This window comes from Peromyscus maniculatus, chromosome 10 (genome assembly GCF_049852395.1).
Source record: "Peromyscus maniculatus bairdii isolate BWxNUB_F1_BW_parent chromosome 10, HU_Pman_BW_mat_3.1, whole genome shotgun sequence".
Lineage (NCBI taxonomy): Eukaryota > Metazoa > Chordata > Mammalia > Rodentia > Cricetidae > Peromyscus > Peromyscus maniculatus.
Window position 1 is genome coordinate 4,244,610 of NC_134861.1, and position 21,944 is coordinate 4,266,553.

The 21,944-nt window shown below is 41.1% G+C and overlaps 1 protein-coding gene across 24 annotated transcripts in view; it reads right to left on the reverse strand.

The window, feature by feature from the left end:
• Grk4 (G protein-coupled receptor kinase 4) overlaps window positions 1-21,944 on the reverse strand; it is a 104,024-nt gene that overhangs the window by 21,120 nt on the left and 60,960 nt on the right. For 15 of the 24 annotated variants that reach the window (XM_076546968.1, XM_076546965.1, XM_076546966.1 and 12 more), the window contains 3 exons: window positions 21,400-21,540; window positions 16,542-16,732; window positions 1,065-1,102 (listed from right to left, as the gene is read on the reverse strand). In XM_076546968.1, the coding sequence (XP_076403083.1) occupies window positions 1,065-1,102; window positions 16,542-16,732; window positions 21,400-21,507 (337 nt within the window). In that variant the 5' untranslated portion in view covers window positions 21,508-21,540. Of the gene's footprint in view, window positions 1-1,064; window positions 1,103-16,541; window positions 16,733-21,399; window positions 21,541-21,574; window positions 21,736-21,944 lie in introns of all 24 variants that reach the window. The other 9 variants (XM_076546964.1, XM_016004006.3, XM_076546962.1 and 6 more) reach the window with 4 other exon arrangements.

A 21,944-nucleotide genomic window follows, 5' to 3' on the forward strand; every position in this document is an offset into this window, starting at 1 on the left:
ATGTATAGAAGGGCATAAATGTTAAATTCCTATGAAAGTAACAAATTACAAAACAATGTTCTTCTAAAGATACTTGCCATTGGATTTAGACCCACCCTATTAACACACCTAGTAAACTACTGTGTCCTACAATATAACATGTCCTCTCCCTGCCTCTCTTTTAAAGCAACTTCAGTGCCAACTCTAGACAGCAGTGCAGCACATCTGACCACAAATCACAAACTTAGAGTCAGATGCTGCAGACACAACCTGGGAAAGTTACTTTTTCCAGCACCTTTCCTCTTCACGGGGTCAGTACGTAAGTTAGGTAACAAGCAGAAAGCAGTGGCAGAAGTAGACATAAAGATATGTAGTGATTAATGCCCCATATTTGCCTTCAGGACTCAGCCACATGGGCCTAGCCTCTGTAGCAATCACTCTGGCTCTGGTTCTGGCTCATGATCTCTACTATACAAGAAGATCCTTTTAGCCACTAAGAATCATTAGACAGAAGCTCCTTCTCAATATTGCTAACCTAATTAGTGTAAACACAGCCAGCATCCTAGCAATAGGGCTCCTCCTCAGATCCAGAGACACCAAGAGCAGAAGGAACTATGATGCTGACAAGGAGCTGACTACAAGGGCTAGTCCCCATCTACCACCACAGGTCCCCATAACAGAAGTCCACATCCCTGACCTGTGACATGTGATATATGATGAGAATAGCACTGAAGACAGCATGCCAAGTTCAGAGAGCTGAGGAGTAAAGAAAAATAAATATGGGCCAATAGCAGAAACCCAGGAGGGCAAATACTCACTTTGGGTTTATTTTCACCTACTTAAAACATCCATCATTAACATCTGGCATCTCTGCTTTTACATAAGTACAGGTGATGGCAATGCATCTGTTGGGTTGGGTTTTTTTGTTGTTTTTGTTTTGTTTTGTTTTTAAGAACACATCCCAAAGAGTTTCTTTTAGTTATTATTTCCAGTCTGCATTAACTGGCTATGTCCACATTAGCTTCCAAGTACATGTGTCCCTCTGACAGGTGTACACTTAAGTGTGAAAGCCTCTCTTTACTTACCACGATCATCAAGGAGGATATTCTCTGGCTTTAGGTCTCTACAAGGAAAGAAACAACAAAAAAGCTGTTATTCAGTGCTGTAGTTCCTGAGCACTGAGAAGAAACAGCCACAGATATCTCGATGGCAAAAATCTGGTGGCACACGCCTTTAATCCCAGCACTCGGGAGGCAGAGGCAGGCAGATCTTTGTGAGTTCGAGGCTAGCCTGGCCTACAGAGCAAGATCCAGGAAAGGCTCAAAGCTACACAGAGAAACCCTGTCTCCAAAAACCAAAAAACAAACAAACAAACAAAAAAAACACAAGCTAGAAGGGCAGAAAGCAAAACCACCTTCTGTGAGCAATCCGAAATGTTACAGGCTTCAGACACAATTACAGGTAACTGAAGAATCCTACAAAATTTGCTAGGCATAGTGATGTATGCCTATAAAAATCAAAAAGAATCTCAGCAAGCATCATACACATGTTAAATATAAAATGAACTTCTTTGAATAGTCCTGCCGCGTTAAAGACCTTTTAGTGGTTCTGTATGCAGGCCTAAGTAAGGAAAGCAATTAGTCCTTAATGAATATCATTCATTCTGTCTTGTTGTTAATATATTTTAAAATGCATTACATTTCATGAAAAAGTACTTTCAATGGTTATAGTGGTTATATATTTAATAATGACTCCACATTTGAGGACAGTCCAACCTCCCTAAGTACCTCTGTCAATATGTAGACGTTTCACTAGAGCACAAGAAAAGGACAATCTGAAGCCAGCAGTACAAGACAATACCCTAGAAATAATGCCATAGCAGCAAGATGAGCCAGATGACCAAGACAGAAAAATCCCAGAGATCCAAAGTGAGCACCTGCCAGCAGCAGACAGCTGGTACCTGCCATCTGCTCAGGAGGTCCATGGTGGATGTCACTGCTGTCAGGGCAGAAGGTAGAAAGCAGGTAGGGAAAACCATGTGGCCTGGCAGGGGCTGTTTTCCAGTAGGCACATATGCATTCATTCTCTAGGTACAAGAATAGTGAGCATTTTTGTTTTTTCTTTCTATCTTTCTAGTAATAAAAAACCCTATTAAACATTACTAAAAACTAAACTATTCTTGGCATGGAATCTTCACAATCTCATTGATTTTCTATCCTTTCCAGTCATCCTTCCATCATGTCTCAGAGGACCCAACCCAAACCTCTCTGCTCAAATGTGGCCTGCCAGCACTATGGCTCCCCTGAGTCCTGCCTCAGATGTACATTTCTGCCTGGTCCTTTGTGATCTATGGGTTAATTAAAGTGTTAGAAGCCGGGCTGGAGAGATGGCTCAGAGGTTAAGAGCACTGGCTGCTCTTCCAGAGGTCCTGAGTTCAATTCCCAGCAACCACATGGTGGCTCACAACCATCTGTAATGAGATCTGATGCCCTTTTCTGGCCTGCAGTCATACATGCTGTATACATAATAAATAAATAAATCTTTAAAAAAAAGTGTTAGAAGCTAACCCTATGCCTGGCCCCCTCTATATAATCAGCTATACAATCAAATGAAGATACTACTGTGAGCCAGTAAGTATTTTATGACAATTCCTATCTCCACCCCAACACCCCTCCCCCTCCAAAATAGTAACAGCCTAAACAGCCTAGACAGGAAGCTATTGAAGAGAACTCTTCCAAACTGTGATAGAATGTTGAAGTGTCATGTTGTAGAAAATTATTTTAAGGTCTGTTACTTTTGTTTATGTTGCATTTGTTTAACTCTGTGAGTTTGTGTTATTTTGCCTGTCTAAAACACTTGATGGTCTAATAAAGAGCTGAACGGCCAATAGTGAGGCAGGAGAGAGAAATAGGTGGGACTAGCATGCAGAGAAAATATATAGGAGATAGCTGGGAGGAAAAACAAAGAGAAAGCAGCAGCCAGAGAAGGAGGAGGACTCCAGGGGCCAGCCACCAAGCTACACAGCAAGCCACAGAGTAAGAGTAAGATTTACAGAAATAAGAGACTGGGAAAAGCCCAGAGGCAAAAAGTAGATGGGATAATTTAAGTTAAAGAAAGCTGGCAAAAAACAAGTCAAGCTAAGGCCAGACACTTATAAGTAAGAATAAACCTCAGTGAGTGATTTATTTGGGAGCTGGGTGGCGGGCCCTTCACAAGAATGAAAGAAAACAACAACCCAATAACTGTCACTCTCCACAGTAGATGGCTTCTGTTGGTGTGGAAGGGCAAGGGCTCAGTCCTATTTAAGGGGCAGACCACTGAGAGTTCAACCACGCCTCAGTGAGCATACACAAATTAGACTTTTTTTTTTTTTTTTTTTTTTTTGGCTCAGGGGAGGAGGTCATAGGGCAGGGGGAAGTGAATGTGATAGGTATATGATGTGAAATCCCCAAATCAATTAAAATACTATGAAAATAAAACTACCATTAATATTTTGAAAAAACAAGAATCATTGTTGTGGGATATTTGTGCACTATATGAAGATAAATTGCTGTGATTGGTATAATGAAAAGCTGAAGGGCCAATAGACAGACTGAAGAGAGTACAGGACTTTCAGGCAGAGAAAGAACTCTGGAAAGAAGAAAGGTGGAGATGCCATTGAGATGCAGACTAAAAGTCAGATATATGATACAGAGGAGAGGTAACTGGGAACATGGCAGAATGTAGATTAAAAAATATGGGTTAATTAAGTTGTAAGAGCTAGTTGAGAAAAAGCCTAAGCTACAGGCCAAGCTTTCATAATTAATAAGAAGTCTCCATGTTGTTATTTGCAGGCTGGTGGTCCTGACAAGAAAGTACTACTACAAAAAATTTCTCTATTGTCTCTGCTTCAGTTAATGTTTCCAAGTTCATGCTTCAGTTCCTGCCCTGACTTCTGTCAGTGATGGATGTAACTTGGAAGCATAAGCCAAATTCTTTCCTTCCCCAGAGAATTGACCAGAGTATTTAATCACAGTGACAAAACTAAACTAGAATATAATTGTTGCAATAATACATGCTGAACACTAGTCAAAAATCTGATATCTAAATGCTTGGAACTCTGACATACTGTGGTCCATTGTCTAGATCCAAAGTAATAACATTAGCCATCTATCATGGAATACCTATTGTATGTCATGACTGTGAAATGTATATACTCCATCTCTAGCCATTTTCACAAAGATTCTCCAGAGTAAGTACAGATAAGGCAATACACTTGAGGTGTTGCAAAATTAAGTGGAAACATACTAGACACATACTAGGAGACAAGCTATGATATTGGATGTGTGTTGCTAAGTAAGCACTAGGGCATTAGACCACCAAGTGCTGTTTCTCAAACCTTCCTTCATAAGCTTTATTTTTCTATGCTTTTGATGAAAATAAATAGCTGTTTTCTTTTCTTTCTTTTCTTTTCTTCCTTTTTTTGTTTTGTTTTTCGAGACAGGGTTTCTCTGTGTAGCTTTGTGCCTTTCCTGGAACTCACTCTGTAGCCCAGGCTGGCCTCGAACTCACAGAGATCCGCCTGGCTGTGCCTCCCAAGTGCTGGGATTAAAGGTGTGCACCACCACTGCCTAAATAGCTCTTTTCAAACCATCCCTGAGATTGGGCACAACATATTTTAGCAAAGAGGACACTGAACACAACATAATAAGATGTGATATGCCCTTGTTAGTAGTTAGGCCATTCCAGCCCCTCAACTGTAAAGGGTTTATTAGATGCATTCTCTTGGCTCCTTTTCGGTTGAATGGTGATGATCTAATCATAATCCTAAAACAGGAAGATAGACTATTTGGCATATCCATGAGTTAAAGATAAATAACACTGTATTTATTTTTTTACAGCTGAAACTGCAGGATCCCCTGCTGACTTGTATACAACACATATGTAATTGTTGGACTCTCAGGTATGCTAACATTCATCATATACCACATCAGCTCACTTTTCTAGTTCCACATTCCTATTCCTGTTAAAGATAGTACTTTTGCATCTGAACTCCATTTTCCAACCTGTTACTGAGTCTTGACTCATCATGAGATAGCGTAACTGAAGATACTCTTCAGAAAGAATGCTTTGAAATAGTATGGATCACCTGTCTATCACCTTTCACACCTCATATTAGTCCATACTTGCTGCCCTGACGGCCACCCCAGCATGGCCTTGTGCAAGGTTTTCTGTTTTTCATTGATATCTCAGGTGAATGTCATCAGCCTCTTCTGGGGAGTAACACTAAAGAAGAATGCTGATCTGCTGCACCCATGTTGTGAACAACATGCTAGGCACACTTGAGAATGACACTAAGAGAAAGAACATGGGGCTGGCACAAGCACTCTAGATTAACTGAAACTTTAGTGTAGCCTCAACATTTAGATCAAGATCTTAAAAAGGACCAAGATCTTAAAAAGGATCTGGTACTCCAATCTCAAGGCATCAAGAGAGTGGATGCTGTTCTGAGATAAATGATAGTTAAGCATAGAGCAAGGCTGTTCTTACCTCCAAGCAGGACCCAAATTAAACTTAACAAGCCCTGGATGCAATCTGTCTTAGGGAGCAGTGACACTACTACAGAGCACTCTACATCTCAATGAGCAGGCTCAGATTACAGGGAGTTTGTCCCTAGTAGACCAAGTAGTACTGCATAGGTAGTCCCACTCCAGGAAGAAACAACTCACATATGCTATCAGACTTATCCTTCAGCAAAATAAAATGTCTGCCCAACCATCCAAATATGAGTCCTACCCAATGGTTTCTAACTTTTAACTTTCTTCTTAAATCCTGTAAGACAGCTCTTCTTCTCTCCTACTATACAATCCTCTTTCCAGGAGCTCATCTGCTTCCTCATCTGCAGATGTCAATAGATCTTTACTTTGCTTATGCTTATCACTGGAAAATTATTTTACTGCCCACATTACCAGCCTTCTAGACACCAACATGCACAGGGAAGAGCTATGCTCCTGGTTGGAGTGAAAAAGGAAAGCAAAGGCAAAGGCTCATTGCCATGAAGAATGTTTTAAGATTCATTTTTTGATTGATGTGTTTGCATCTGTGTCTATGTGATAAAGTCACAGACATTTATGAACTGTCTGATATAAGCACTGGGAACTATGGTCTTTTGTAAGAGCGGTAAGCACTCTTAGCTGCTGAGTCACCTCTGCAGTCCCCACTGCCAAGAGTGTTAAGTGATCTTGATTAAGAAACTTGGACCTAGTAAACTTGAAAGCAAGTTAGTGTCAGTTAGAGTTCACTTCCCCAAATACTGAGATGCTGCTGAAAGCACTCAAGAAGTGGGTTTACTTCCTAGCACAGGTTAAGTGTTTGAAATATTTGAGGGGTTGGGGATTTAGCTCAGTGGTAGAGCACTTGCCTAGCAAGTGCAAGGCCCTGGGTTCGGTACTCAGCTCTGAAAAAAAAAAAAAAAAAAAGAAGCCGGGCGGTGGTGGCGCACGCCTTTAATCCCAGCACTCGGGAGGCAGAGCCAGGCGGATCTCTGTGAGTTCGAGGCCAGCCTGGGCTACCAAGTGAGTTCCAGGAAAAGGCGCAAAGCTACACAGAGAAACCCTGTCACAAAAAACCAAAAAAAAAAAAAAAAAAAAAAAAAAGAAAAAGAAAGAAAGAAAAGAAAAAGAAATATTTGAGACAAAGAGTGCTCTTGTTTTTGTTTTTGTTTTTCGAGACAGGGTTTCTCTGCGTAGTTTTGCGCCTTTCCTGGAGCTCACTTGGTAGCCCAGGCTGGCCTCGAACTCACAGCGATCCGCCTGCCTCTGCCTCCCGAGTGCTGGGATTAAAGGCGTGCGCCACCACCGCCCGGCCAAAGAGTGCTCTTGGATTTCAGACTTTTCAAGTACTTTACATACATAATGAGATACTCTGGGAACAGACTAAGATACAAACATAAAAGTCTTTTATGTTTCTTATACACATTATACACATAACCTGAAGGCAATTTCCATACTATTCTTAGTGTACATACACTTGAGTGTGGTACTGTAGACTGAACCTAGGGCCTCATGCACACTAGGCAAGCATTCTACCAGTGAGCCACTTCTTCAGCCTTGCTATCTGCATTGTGACTGTGACTTATCATATAAGGTTCAATGTGGAATTTTCCACTTATGATATCTTATCAGTGCTCAAAAAGTTTTGAGGGCTAAAAAGATGGATCAGTGAATAAAGTACTTACCACATAAGCATAAAGACTGGAGTTCAGATATCTAGAGCAACATCAAAGGTACACAGACAAGCCCTGTGGTGGCACACACCTTTCATCCCAGCACATGGGAGGCAGAGGCAGGCAGATCTCTGTGAGTTTGAGGCCAGCCTGGTTTACTGAGCTAGTTCTGGAAGAGCTAATGCTATACAAAGAAACTTTTTAAATGTTTATAAGAAACCACCCCTCCCCACAAAAAAGTAAAGACATGACAGCAACCTGTAATTCCAGAACTCAAGAGGCCGAGACAGAATGTCTGTACCTAGGGTAAGAGGGTTAGCTAGATTAGCTGGAACTGGTGATTTTCGAATTCACTAAGACCCTACTACAATAAATAAAGAGTGATTAAGAAAGACAACCAATGTCAATTTGGAGCCTCCACATGCATGTGTACATACATGAACATGTATCCACACATACACGTATACCCATACACACACAAACTACCATATACTCATGCACAACTGAGAAAGTGTGTTCGTGCGTGCGTGCGTGCGTGCGTGCGTGCGTGCGTGTGTGTTGGTTTTAAGATCCTTTCAAATTTCAGATATTAGGATTAGAGATGTTCAAATCATAGTATATAGAGACTATTTAGTAAGCAGCAGAAATTCTAACTAAGAAGAATATGGCTCATAGCAGTTCTTAAAAACATTTTTAAAAAGTGTTATCCTTTCCTTAGCCATACAAGTTTCAGAAAGGATAAAAGAAATCCATAGTCTATCTTTCAAACTACTCACTATAGATTCTAACATGTGTCTTCATTCAATGTCACTGTCCCTCCATCAGCAGGATATGAGTTTTGGGGGTTGGGCATATCTCTTGCCTTATCTCCAAGAGTATGTCCTAGCATGCAGTTCAGGGATACATCTGGCTACTGATTAACTCATAGGACAACAGGCATCTACACTGCCTATGGGCCCATTTGACCAGCTCACCGCTGGAAAACTTTGAAGTCCAATTGTACCCTCCCCTTGCTTTTCTCCCTCTAAACCAGACTATTACCACCACCCTCTTCCTTCTCCTTTTGTTTTACTCTTTGGAGGCAGGTCTCACAGTGTAGACCAGACTGCTCTCAAACTCTCCATCCTCCTGGGATTGCAGGTGTATGCCAATGACCCTTTCTCCACTGTATGAAGAAGGGAGTTGATCACACCTGCAATCCCAGCATTAGGGAGACTGAGGTAGGAGGATGGAGAGTTTGACAACAGTCTGGTCATTGGCTTTTCAATCCTTAATTTATTCACAAGACAAAGACATTCAATGAACAGCTAAGCATTCATTTTCTTCGTAACTTTATAATAATATTTTCTCTGAATCGCTTACAACTACAGTATTCCAAGAGATGAAATCTCATAGTCTATATCTTATTTAATAAAGGACAAGTGAAATTAGAACACTCCATTGAAACTACCAGTCAAGATTTCAGTTTTCTCCTTGTGTTATAGAAATGACCAGAACACTAGAGCCTCCTGGACCCACATTCCTCCCTCATTCCTCTCTGTGAATGAATGCCATCCTATTGGGAAGATAAAATGATAATGTATGGTGTGATAGTGTTTATTGTCAACTTAACAATATCAAGAAAACCCTAGGAAGTAGGCCTCTGACCACCTCTGCCAGAATTTATCCAGATTTCATTAATTGAAATGGGAAGACCTGCTCACTGTGGTCAGCACGATCCCTTGGCTTAATTCTGACCTGTAAGAAAGAGATATCTTGATAGATGGAGTCATTATGGGGTTAGGAAGAAACCTGGTACTAGGGAAATTCCCAGGAATCCATAAGGACGACCCCAGATTAGACTACTAGTAATAGCGGAGAGGGTGCCTGAACTGGCCTTCTGTAATCAGATTGGTGACTATCCTAATTGTCATCATAGAACCTTCATCCAGTAACTGATGGAAGCAGATGCATAGATCCATAGTCAAGCACTAGGCCCAGCTCTGGAAGTCCAGTCAAAAAGCAAGAAGAGGGATTATATGAGCAAGTGGCCGGGGCGGGGTGGGGTGGTAGTAGCGGTGGTGGTGGTGTGTGTGTGTGTCAAGGTCATGACAGGGGAAACCTACAGAAACAACTGAACTAAGTTCGTATGAACTCACGAACTTTAGACCAACAGCCATGGAACCTGCATGGGACCAAACTAGGCCCTCTGCACATGACAGACAGTTGTGTAGCTTGGTCTGTTTGAAAGCCCCCTGGCAGTGGGATCAGGATTCATCCCTGGTGCATGAGCTAACTTTTTGGAGCCTACTACCTATGGTGGGACACCTTGCACAGCCTTGATGCAGGGGGAAGGAGCTTGGACCTACTTCAACTGAATGTACCAGGCTTTGCTGACTCCCCATGGGAGCCCTTACCCTTTTGGAGGAGGGGATGGGAGTGGGGGAGATAGGCTGGGGATGGGAGCAGGAGGTTGGATGAGAGGGAAATCTGTTGTTAATATGTAAAATGAATTTTAAAAATTCTTAAATAAATTAAAAAAAAACAAAAAGAAATGAAAAGTAAAACCACCATCTAGGAAAAAAAAGAGAGAAAAGAAAGGTAAAAGCCCTGAGGCAAAATTTATATGAAGAGAAACAGCTTAAATTAAGTTATAAGAGCTAGTGGGACAAGCATAAGATAAGGCGGAGCATTCATAACTAATCAGAAGTCTCTGTGTCATGATTTGGGAGCTGGTTGGTGGCCAAAGAAAAATCTGATTACAGCGACTAGCTCCCTCAAGTTCCAATTGCCTAGCTCAAGTTCCAACTTCCCAGCTATGAAGGATTGTTAACATGGAACTGTGAGCTAAAATAGACTTTTCTCCCTTAAGTTGCTTCTGCCAGGGCATTTTATCACAATAATGGAGAAAGAAACTAAGACACAGCCCCACTGCTCTAAAATGCTACATGTTCTACAGGTAAGTTGTTAGAGTTGGTTCATCACCAACATGGTTTTGATATTCACAGCAGGCTGCCTCCTAACTACAGTGATACCCAGAAACAAACAAACAAACCAAAGTGCAAAAGTATCATTGGCTCATCTCTGTGAGGTCAAGACTGGAATTGGACTGGAATTCTGGTTGAGTAATTCCTTTTTGGTCACCAACATTATCAGATATGGTCTAAGTCCATGGGACCAACCACCTCTGCCTTACAGAAGCAAGCCACAGTGGTTTTTAAAAAGCAATATAATTAATTCAGTGTGAATGTGGCCTCAAGTCAGACAAAAAGCCCAATGGAATGAAGAAACTTGAAATCTGAGAAATAAACCCTCTCTCCATCTACTGATTCCAGACAAAAGTGTCATGGCCATTCAATAGGAAATGAGAGTGCTTTCAAAACATGGTCTTGGGCTATATTAACAAATCCTCACTGCATTCCACACTAGCCTAAAAAATTAGTTAGCAAGAATTTAAAAAGTTATACTCTCACAAGAAAATAGAGGAGGCAATGACTTACCAGCTATGGTACCAAATATGACAGATAAAAAGAAAAATTTATAAACTCAACTTGTTCATATTTTTTTTCACTTCAAAAGACATTATTAAGGAAATGAAAAGACAAACCAAAGGGAAGTAGGAAATGGCTAAGTTAGTAAAACGCTTGTCTTGCAATCAAGAGAACCTGAATTTGAACACTAGAACCCAAGTAGAAAACAAGATGTGGGGCTGGAAAAATTGCTCAGTGGGTAAGAGAACCCACTGGCTGTTCTTCCAGAGGATCCAGGTTCAATTCCCAGCACCCATATAGCTCACAATTGTCTGTACCTCCAGTTCCAAGGGATCTAACACCTCACACAGACATATATGCAGTCAAAACACCAACGCACATAAAATAAATAAATAAATCTTAAAAAAAAAAGATGAAAGAAATCAAAGATGTGCATGCTTGTAATCCCAGAAATGTCAAGATGGGAGACAGATAGAGCCCAAAAGCTTGCTGGCCAGTCAGCCTAGTCTACTTGGTGAAGTTCCAGGTCAATTAGAAACCCTGTCTCAAACAGAAGGAGGAGGCAGCTGAGAAACAATACCTTGAGATCGTACTCTGACTTCCACACACATACACACACACTACATACATAAGGACAAGCATGCATGTGTGCACATACACAAACACAGGGTAGAGATAAGGGAGGGAAGAAAGAAAAGGAAAAGAAGGTGGACAACAATAGAAGGAACTTTTTTAATTATATAGGGTAAAGAACTTGATTCTAGAATATTTAAAGAAAAATTCAACTCAGTAATAAGACAACATATAGCCCAAATTTAAAATGTGCCAACTATTTGAATAGAAATTTTACCAAAGAATATTTAAGAATGGCCAGTAAAAGTCTGAGGATGTAGCATGCACATATTCTTAAGTATGAATCCCAGTACCACCACCACCACCACCAAAACCAAACAAACAAACAAAAAAAATAACAGAATGACCAATGCTAGACTTTTTGTCACTGTGACAGATACTGAGAGAAACAGTTTAAAAGAGGAAAGATTTCTTTTGGCTCACAGCCTTAGGAGCTGGCTTCATTGCTTTTAGGACTTTGATGAGAAAGAACATCATGGTGGGCGGAATATATATGACAGAAGAGACTGCTCACATCACGGCAGGCAGAAAGCAGAGAACTGAACAGGAAGAGTCCAGGGGAAAGATATATCCTTCAAAAGCACACCTACAGTGACACACTGCACAACAGTGGGCAGCTGAGATGTCTGGTAAGAGTATGAGACTGAAGAACTGAGCCAGACAAACATAACTATTTGTTTTGTAATTTTTTGTTTCATTTAAACTGAAAGTTGACTTCTTAAATCAAGAAATGTTTTTGAAGTTCGATGGTGGTGGACATGCCTTTAATCCTAGTACTTTGGAGGCAGAGGAAGGTAGATCTCTATCTCTATATTTCAGTGCCAGGTTGGTCTACAGAGCAAGTCCCAGGACAGACAGGGCTGCACAGAGAAACCCTGTCTTAAAAAAGACGCAAACAATAAATAAATAAATAATAAATACAAAGTACAATTATCTTCTCTCAAGACTCTCCCAACACATACACTGGATTTCATTCACTTGATTTTTGTTTTCTGTCAAATATTTTAAATAGTATGTTATAAGGCAGAGGTATCAGAGGTATTAAAGCAACCATGACAGCTCAAGGATCACACAAGCAAGCCTTTGTTGCCAGGATCCTGTTTTACACTTGTGGGCTTGGGCAGCTCATTGCTTGTGCTTATGGAGTACAACAGCCTCACTGCCTGACAGCACTCCTGAGCCATCCTAAGACAGGCACCCCTGGTGACTTCTTGTTTCAGAAATTCTATCTGAACAAACACAAGAGGGCTCTGGAGAGAGGAAAAAGAAAAAGATGGAGTACTCCTCTTAAACACGAGATAAAAGGTCCTATGACACAATGGCTTCTTCTAATGTCCTCACCTTTCATTTACATAAATAAGATAAATATCAACAGACAGAGCATAGGACCTAGAAGGCCCTCAATTACTTCTGTCTGTCTCCTTCCAAACATGTGGGTTCCAGTGAACTGTTATGTTGGCATTCACCAGAATGCTCACAGAAGCCCTTCCATCCTGGTGAGGCTACCCTTTTCCTCCCATTGTCCAGCCTCATTAAAAGCAGGACTCCTAGAAAGATTCTCAGGAGTTGACCCCATGCAAATATATGGAAAGAATAAGGTTCAGCTTGGCAAGATTCAAGCATGTCATAGTACCTGCTTGAAGCAAGACATCCTGGCACTGTGCCATTTCCCTTAGGCTCTCAATTCTGACTGCAAAGAATTAATCGAAGCCCCACCATGTTCCTTACACAGAAGTTCTTCCTTTTTGCTGATTTTCAGAATGCTGAAAATTCAAACATTTTAAACCATATTGTCTCTCTAGATCATGGTTTTGACAAACTTCATGTATAGTGGTGCTGTACACCTTTAATCCTAGCAGAGGTGGAGCAGGAAGATCTCTATGAGTTTGAGTCCAGCCTGGTCTACATAGCAAGTTCCAGGGCATCCAAGGCTACACAGTAAGATCCTATCTCAAACAAAACAAAACCTTATCTCTCTGGCACATGGTTTAATAAAAATTGCTGCTGGGTGGTGGTGGCACACACCTTTAATACCAGCACTTGGGAGGCACAGCAAGGCAGATCTCTGTGAGTTCAAGGTCAGCCTGGTCTACAGAGCAAGATCCGGGACAGGCACCAAAACTACACAGAGAAACCCTGTCTCGAAAAAAATAAAATAAAATTTAAATAAATAAATAAATAAATAAATAGCTAGGTGGCAACCTCTGAAAACAGGAAATAAAACATTAAAAATAAACAAAAGATCTTTTCCTTGAGGTATACCAGTGTTTAAACAGAAGAGAGAGACACTTTTAGAAGCTCAGTCATTCATTTACAAAACACTCAGGGCATCACTGAAGGTAAGCACTGTGGATACAGGAGGGAGACACAGACCAGCTCCCATGGAATGCCCCAATCATACCTTCTCTGTGGTACTACCTGAAGGCCAAGTAGGCACTAGATTAAGAAAATGAGACTCCTCCAGACAACACAGGAATTTGCCTTGAGGTTAAAGGCAAACAGGTGGGTCTCAGTTGAAGTCGCTTATAAACCTGATTTACTCCAGGAGTAACCCAGAATCCAATGCCCTCCAGATTTGATTTCTAAATCAGTGAGATCTGACTCTACCTCTAAATAACAGCAAACAAGGTATGCTCAATTCAGATATGACACTTTTGTCTCTAAGGAATCATGGCCATGGTAGTGACCTCCCCCTTGCTCAGTAACTGAAGGTAAGGCTATCAGCTCCTCTGCAGTGCTAGTGTCTGGTCTGTGGGAGACAACAGAGAAAAACTGAAGGTCAACCATTGTAGAATGAACAAGACAAGGGACTCTTGAGAAGCTCACAGTCTGATGTGATCAACCCTCCAGAGCACTATAGGGATGCTGGAGGGACAGCACTCATACTGCTAGGGAGAGGATGTGGTGGTTTGATCAAGAACGACCCCCACAGACTCATATATTTGAATGCTTAGTCACTAAGGAGTGGAACTCTTTGACAAAGGATTAGGAGGCATGGCCTTGTTGGAGGAAGTTTGTCATTGGGGATGGGCTTTGAGGTTCCAAAAGCCCCTCTCTCTGCTTCTCTCTGCCTACAGATCAGGATGTAGCTCTCAGCTACTGTTCCAGCACCAGCCTACAGATTGCCATGCTCCCTGCTATGATGATAATGGACTAAACCTCTGAAACTGTAAGCAAGCCCCCAATTAGGTGCTTTGCTTTATAAGAGTTGCCTTGATCGGTATGTCTCTTCACAGCATCAGAACAGTGACTATGACAGAGACATTACTGGAATAACTCAGAAAAGATAAGCAGAGGTCCTTTTATTGATGGGAAGAGGGTTTGCGGTGAAGAAAGCATCCACAGAGGGACGCACTGCCAAGACTGGAGTTATAAAAACTGTTCAGATGTTCTGGAAACCACAAATACACTTGCATAACAAGGACTGAGGAGATTGATGTGGGCCATCAGGAAATAAGGCTGGAGAAGTCAGTAAGAAGCTAACTACTTAAGGGTCTGAAGAAGGTGAACAAGGGTCCCATGCCAGAGGAAGATGAAATGGAGTCAAATTTGCATTCAAACATGCCTTGTCAGGATCTTCTGGAAAAAGCACTGGGGCAACACAGGCAGTATGGAGACCAACACAAGTCTCTGTCAGTTGGCTGGCAAGAGAAAGACATGAACTAAGCTGCTCACCATGGAAAATAGAGACTGATGGAGATATTCCAAAGTAAAGTGATGACAACTGAGTGGAGAAGATGAGAGCAAGAGGTACATAGATCCCTCTGAAAGGTGTACATTTTTAAAACAGGCACAAGGGTAGGAATTCTCATTAGGAGGCTGGAGGGATGGCTCAGTGGGTAAACACACTTGCTGTGAGCATGAGGGCTTGAGTTTGAGGACCCAGAACCCATGTAAGCCAGGTAATTTAGTTTCTTTAATCCCAGTGTTGCTATGATGAGATGAGAAGCAGAGACAAGAGAATCCCCAGAAGCTCACAGGCCAGCTATCACAGCAAGACCCCATCTCAAACAAGCCGAAAGGTGAGAAGTGATACCCAAAGCTATCCCTGGCTGTCCACCCAGGTGCTTCTGCAAACATGCACATGCACAAAAACAGTTTTTCAAACGGAAAGAAATTCTTATTAAGGATTGACCAGCAGGTAAATCTCTGGAAGAGAAAACAAAAGTCCCCAGAGAGTGATCAATATGAGATTCATTGCATAACAACCCTAATATCTAGGAGAGATAAGCTGTTTTCAAATTTTAAATATACTGATTGTACTAAGATAATTCTAACTACACAGCTTAATCTGATTTTCTTAATGAAGTCTAAGATGAAAAGAAAACATTTTTTGAGACAGGGTTTCTCTGTGTAGCCCTGGCTGTCTTGGAACTCACTCTGTAGACCAGGCTGGCCTCGAACTCACAGAAATCTGCCTGCCTCTGCCTCCGTAGTGCTGGATTAAAGGCATGTGCCACCACCGCCTGGCTTTTTTTTTTTCTAAATTTATTTATTTTTATTTTATGTAGATTGGTGTTTTTGCCTGCATGTTTGAAGATGTCGGATCCCCTGGAACTCCAGTTACAAATAGTTGTCAGCTGCTGTGTGGGGGCAGGGAATTGAACCCACGTCCTCTGGAAGAGCAGCCAGTGTTCTTAACCACTGTACCATCTCCTAGGCCCCAAGAAAACATTTATTTTTTTATTTTATTTTATTTGTTTGTTTATTTATTTTTTTGTTTATTTTTGGTTTTTCGAGACAGGGTTTCTCTGTGTAGCTTTATTGCCTGTCCTGGATCTCGCTCTGTAGACCAGGTTGGCCTCAAACTCACAGAGATCCACCTTGCTCTGCCTCCCTAGTGCACCACCACGGCCCGGCAAAAACATTTTTAATACACTTGATTCTGTTATCTTCTTGGAATGTCTTTATCGGAGCTGTCAAATATCGAGATTGTGGAAACAGGATTTCTCATACTTACACAAATAGCACTGTCTATATGATCAGCTTAAGGGAAAAGGTTCTGCTTCAAAAGTACAATTTCTTAGAAGAATAAAGACAAAGTAAGAAGGAAACCAAGGTACACTTCTGACTGGCTGTGCCCTAGAATTTAAGGGACAACCCCCACCGCTCAGAATGCCACCCAAGGCCTCCCTGTTGTCCCTTTCCCATTCCATAATAGCCTGTATGAGCCAGAGGAAGCTCCCAGTGGAAGCCAGGGCTTAGGTGAACAGGCTTCAACACTTACAGGCCCTGTCAGGTTGCACTATTCTTACCTGTATACGATTCTTTCCTTCTGTAAATCTTCCAAGCCACAGCACAGCTCTGCAGCATAGAACACAGCTCTCGGCTCCTCAAAGCCAGGATTGCCCAGGTTGTAAATGTGGTACTTCAAATCCCCTCCATTCATAATGGTTAGCACCAAACACAAGGAATCCTTGGTTTCATAAGTGTAGGCTAAACTAACCTAAAGACAACAGCATCATAAAAAACAATATACAAAAAAAAATCTGCTTGTTTACTCTTGACTTATTCTTTTTGCTAACAATAACCTCAATTATCTGTTAGGTTTATAATTAGAACACCCAAACACTATGTGCTTCAGAGAAGTACAAACCACACATCATGTCTCTGGACCTTTACTTAGCCATGTGCTCACTGCAGCTCTGCATAGAAAGTGAATAGTTGGATACTGATTTCTCCACACTGTAGTCTGACTGAGTAACACTAAGAACTTCTGGTGCACCTGCATTCAGCAGTTCTGGCAAGAGCTTGCTGCTCCACACTCTTTCAACATTTGGTGATGTTGATCTTTTTGGTTTGAGCAAAGATGGTCAGGTACAATGGCTTCTGATTATGTCATTTTGTTGTTGCTTTGTGATGCTGAACCATATCCCCAATCCTTAGTTTTGGAAGACTGGTTTCATTATATAGCCTAGGTTGGTCTCTAACTTATTATATAGCTGGGGCTAGCCTTGAACTGTAATTCTTGTTTTAACCTGCAATGAATACCCTCCATAGTTTCTCATAAATTTATTAGTCAGTTGCAGCCTTTTTTATGAAACACCTTTATGCTTTTTGTTTTCTTTTGCTTTTTGAAGAAATGAAGTTTTCCCAGGCTGGCCCTGAGCTCCTGGGATCAAGTGATCCTCCTACCACAGTTTTCTAAGCAGCTGGGATTGCAGATGCATCCGGTCAAAAGTAATATTACTTCTCCTCTTTCTCCTCTTCCTGTTAGTTGGACCTAGTGCCTCATATCTGTCAGGCAAGTACTCTCCCCCAGAGCTACATACCCAGACCCTGGTAAGTTTTTCCTCATTTTCTATAGTCTTGTATGACAATTCAAACACAAACATACACATGCACACATGAACTCACACTGCTGGGATATAGGTTGTGATTATACTTAACTCATTTAATCTCTAGATCAACTGAGAAGAGGCAGCATCTTTACAACACTGAATCACTCAGTCTGGGAACACGTTCCCCTCTCTGTTGAGGCATTCTTCAATTTCCTATAACAGCATCTTACATTTCTAAGTGTAGAGGTCCTGCCTATTTTGTTCGACTTTGGCCTAGACTGTGATGACTCTTGGTGCTACTAAAAATGTTATTAATACGCTTTTCATTTACAGGCTGGGGAGATGGTTCAATGGATAAGAGTGCTGGCTATGTTGACATGAGGACCTGAGTTTTGACCCCAGTTTAAAAAAGAAAGAAAAAAAAAAGAAGAAAAAAAAAAAGCTGGGCATGGCCATGAATACCTGTAATCCCAGTCCCAGGGTGGAGGGGAAAAAGAAGGATTGATGAAGCTTGCTGGCCAGCTAGCCTAACTGGAAAAAAACAAACAATAAACAAACCAGCAAATTCCAGGTTCAGTGAGAGACTATGTCTCAAGAAAATAAGGTGAAGGGTAATAGAGCAGAACATTCAATGTATTCCTCTGGCCCACGTAAGAATGTACATGGGAGCCAGGGTAGTGGCGCCTGCCTTTAATCCCAGCACTCTGGAGGCAGAGGTGGGTGGATCTCTGTGAGTTCAAGGCTAGCCAGGTCAACAGAGCGAGTTCCAGAACAGGCTCCAAAGTTATACAGAGAAACCCTGTCTCCCCCCCGCCAAAAAAAAATAAAAAATAAAAAAGAATATACACAAGTATGTATTTGGTATATACTTACATGTACAGACAGACAGACATATGCACACACGCCCACCTCCTAATTGCTTGTGGCTGATTCACTTCTGGTCATTTAGTTAAATCTTATGTTGGTTATCTATAAAGTGTAGGATTGCCTCCACATAGTTACATTGTTCAAAAATACAATCTTTTACTCCTTTACCTCTTTCTCTAGCTCTAATTCTAATCTAATTTAACCCTAACTCCTTTCCTTTATTTTGTTGCACTGGCTAGAATTGCCAATACAATATGAAGTAGAGATAGTGAGAGTGGGTGTCCTAGACATGGGGGCAGGCATTCCAATAGCTCCACATGATAAATGATGTGTACTAGAAAGTAAAGCTAGTTTGCTTAGAACTCTTGACATTTTGGTTGTAAGCTTAGCCTTTAATGGCTGAACCATCTTTCCAGCCTTGCTTAGAACTCTTAATTATAAATGGGACCTGGATTTTAATAAAAGCTTTCCTTACAACTATTAAAATGGCTATATGGTTCCCCCTTTATTCTAGTAATATAATAAATAATGTTAATTGATTTTCATGTCTTGAATGAATCCAACTTGGTCAACATTTTTTATTAAACCCTAGGAGAGTAAAGTTGCAGGTAGAAGGGAGAGGATTGAGAATGAGGAAGGTGGTATGACGTATCCACAGCGTCCATGCTGTCCACTTCATCATCAGCTAACATATGTTGGGCCAGAGTTAAAATGAATGGTATTTCTCATTCATGCTTCAAGAAATAAAGACCCTTACTTTCTCCCCTCCTGTGAATGAGTATCCATCCTACATACACTTAATGCATATTAAATAATACTGAGAACCATTTATCAGGCCAGCCTTGATCTAGATACCAGGAACCAATGGCAAACAAGACACCAAAGGGTTCTGCTTTTCTATCCTGTAAACGTTAGACAGTGAAGCACAGAATGACTAATGCAGAAATAGAAAGCAGTGATATTCAAGGATGAACAGAGGTGGTGGCCATATTCCAGATAGAGGGCACACCCAGCTCCCAGGCCTGATGGGACATCTTGGTTAGCTGAGTGGTGACCTGCAGGAGCCTGGTGCCTTAGTGCCTGAGAAGATGGAACAGAGTTAATTTTCACTCTCAGTGTGAAGATGACCACAGGACAGTTAGTGTAGAAAAGTGTAGACAATTTAACTCCTTCACAGATTATTGCTTCATGGGGAACAGACAGCAAGGGGCAAGTGTAGACAGAGATGGGAACTCAGGAAAGGGTACTGCTGCATAGATGAGGTGGCAGTGGGAAGGGCCATGATTCAAGGGTACAGAACCTGCCAATGATTCATTGTAAATAGGACAAAAAAAAAAACAACCAGAATCACAGATAAAATGAAATATGTCTAGGTTCTTTGGAAGAAGCTAAAAATATAGAAACAAAATTATGTTGTGTCATAAGCCATAACTACTTATATCCTTCTCATAAAGCTAAATTTGAGGTTTCTATGTTTCAACGTAGTACAACATGTTTAAATAGCTCTAAGATGCGTGTATTTTATTAAAGACTATCATTTCACTCCATGCAAAACTGTCATAATAAACACATAGAGTCATTCTACTAAACACAGATGCTGGCTATGAAGAGGTGCTGGTTTGGAACATCTGTCTCTACAAAGCAGATAATCTTGATACCAAGAAATAGATGGCTTCAATGAAATAAATTTTAACACTAGAAGACGTCTTATCACCATCGTTCATCCTCTGGCTTAACGAGTCTTCATACTTCAAAAGATGCTCCACAGAATATCTAAGTAGGAGTGGGGAAACCACACTATATGACACAGAGCCTACAACCTGGGATCACTCCTCTGTTTCACACCACTCCACTCCATCTTCAGTTCTTATCTGTAAGAGTGAGGGTGAAATTTGAAAGCTCCTACAATTGGAGTATGGTAGTTGAAGGTCCAGTGGCAAACACTTCAGGTGCAGAAAATAAAAATAAAGAAAATCAAAGGATGGAAAAGAGACTGATATCAGAGAGGAGAGGACGCCCACTTTAGAAGGACTAGAAAAAGAACCTTCAAGTACCTCAAAGTCACCATGCTGATGGGCTAGAGCTGATCAACGGGAGGCAGCTAACACATAAGCTTGGCTATCATAGGGGATTAGGAATCATCAAGGTGTGAACAAGCCCTGACAGCACAGGATGGTGGACAGCATAAAACTGGTAACAAGTCACAGATCGATAGCAGGATCAGCACTGCCCTATGCTTGCCAAGCTAGAATAAGAGGGACACCATTGTAAAATGAAATTATTTCCAAGAGGGCACAGCAGAACTCCACAAAAACTCAGTGAAGAAACACAGCACCTGAGTCCATGACTCGAATGAGAGTTTATGTGCTGACCAAAATGCTATGATTCAAACAACATACAAGGGAAGACCGTGATGGTTAAGTTTTGTCACTTTGATAGGATTTAGAATCACCTAGAAGACAGACTCTGTCTGGTAAAGTGTTTCCAGAAAGGTTTAACTGAGGAAAGACCTATCGTGAACATTGGAGGCACCATCCCAGGGCCTGGGGTCACATACTGAATAAATGGAGAAAACAAGCTCACACCAGCATTCTTATCTCTGTTTCCTGATGCACATGTAATGTGACTAGCCACTGTATATTCTGGATGCCATGTCTTGTCTGACATAATAGGCTGTATCCCTTCTCAAACTGTGAGCCAAAATAAACCCTTCCTACTTAAATTGCTTTAGACACAAATTTTTTGTTTGCTTTGTTTTTCAAGACAGGGCTTCTCTGTGTAACCCTGGCTGTCCAGGAACTCACTCTATAGACCAGGATGACCTGGAACTCACAGAAATTTACCTGCCTCTGCCTCCAATGTGCTGGGATCAAAGGCGTGCATCACCACCACCCGGCCCTGGACAAGCATTTTATCACAGCAACAAGAAAAGTAACTGATACCATAACTAAAATAAAATACTTACTACAAATCTACTATGCAATTTTTCTAAGATTCTTTTTTCATTCATAGCCAGAGTTTCACCTTTCCTCTTCTTTATTCTTTTTTTTTCTAGTTTTTTGCAGGCATACATTTTTCCTGTAGCTCGTACTTGACAGGCACAAACCTAGTTTAAGGGGGGGAAAAAGGATTATATATACCTGACATTTTTAGGGTATATGAAGTGAACTGTTTTCTCTATGATAATCTTCCCTGGTAAAGGCTGGACACAGCATGTGATAAGCCAAGGCCATTTGGGTATTGATAACTGGAAGTTTTCAGCTGGATCTTCCTCTGACTCCCACTTTCTTGTCAATAGTAGCTGTTGGGAGTAAAGTGAATGAAACAGTGTGCTTTATCGAGATGCAAATGGAACTTGTTTTTGTGTGTGATCATGTTGAGTCTATTTAAGGATGTCCTGATATGTCTTTAGATTCTTATAAAAGCAAAACTTTTAGAATATAAAATTTGAATAATTCTGAAATTTTTTTTTAAATTAAAAAGCTCAAGGTTAGACACAATGGCTTCATG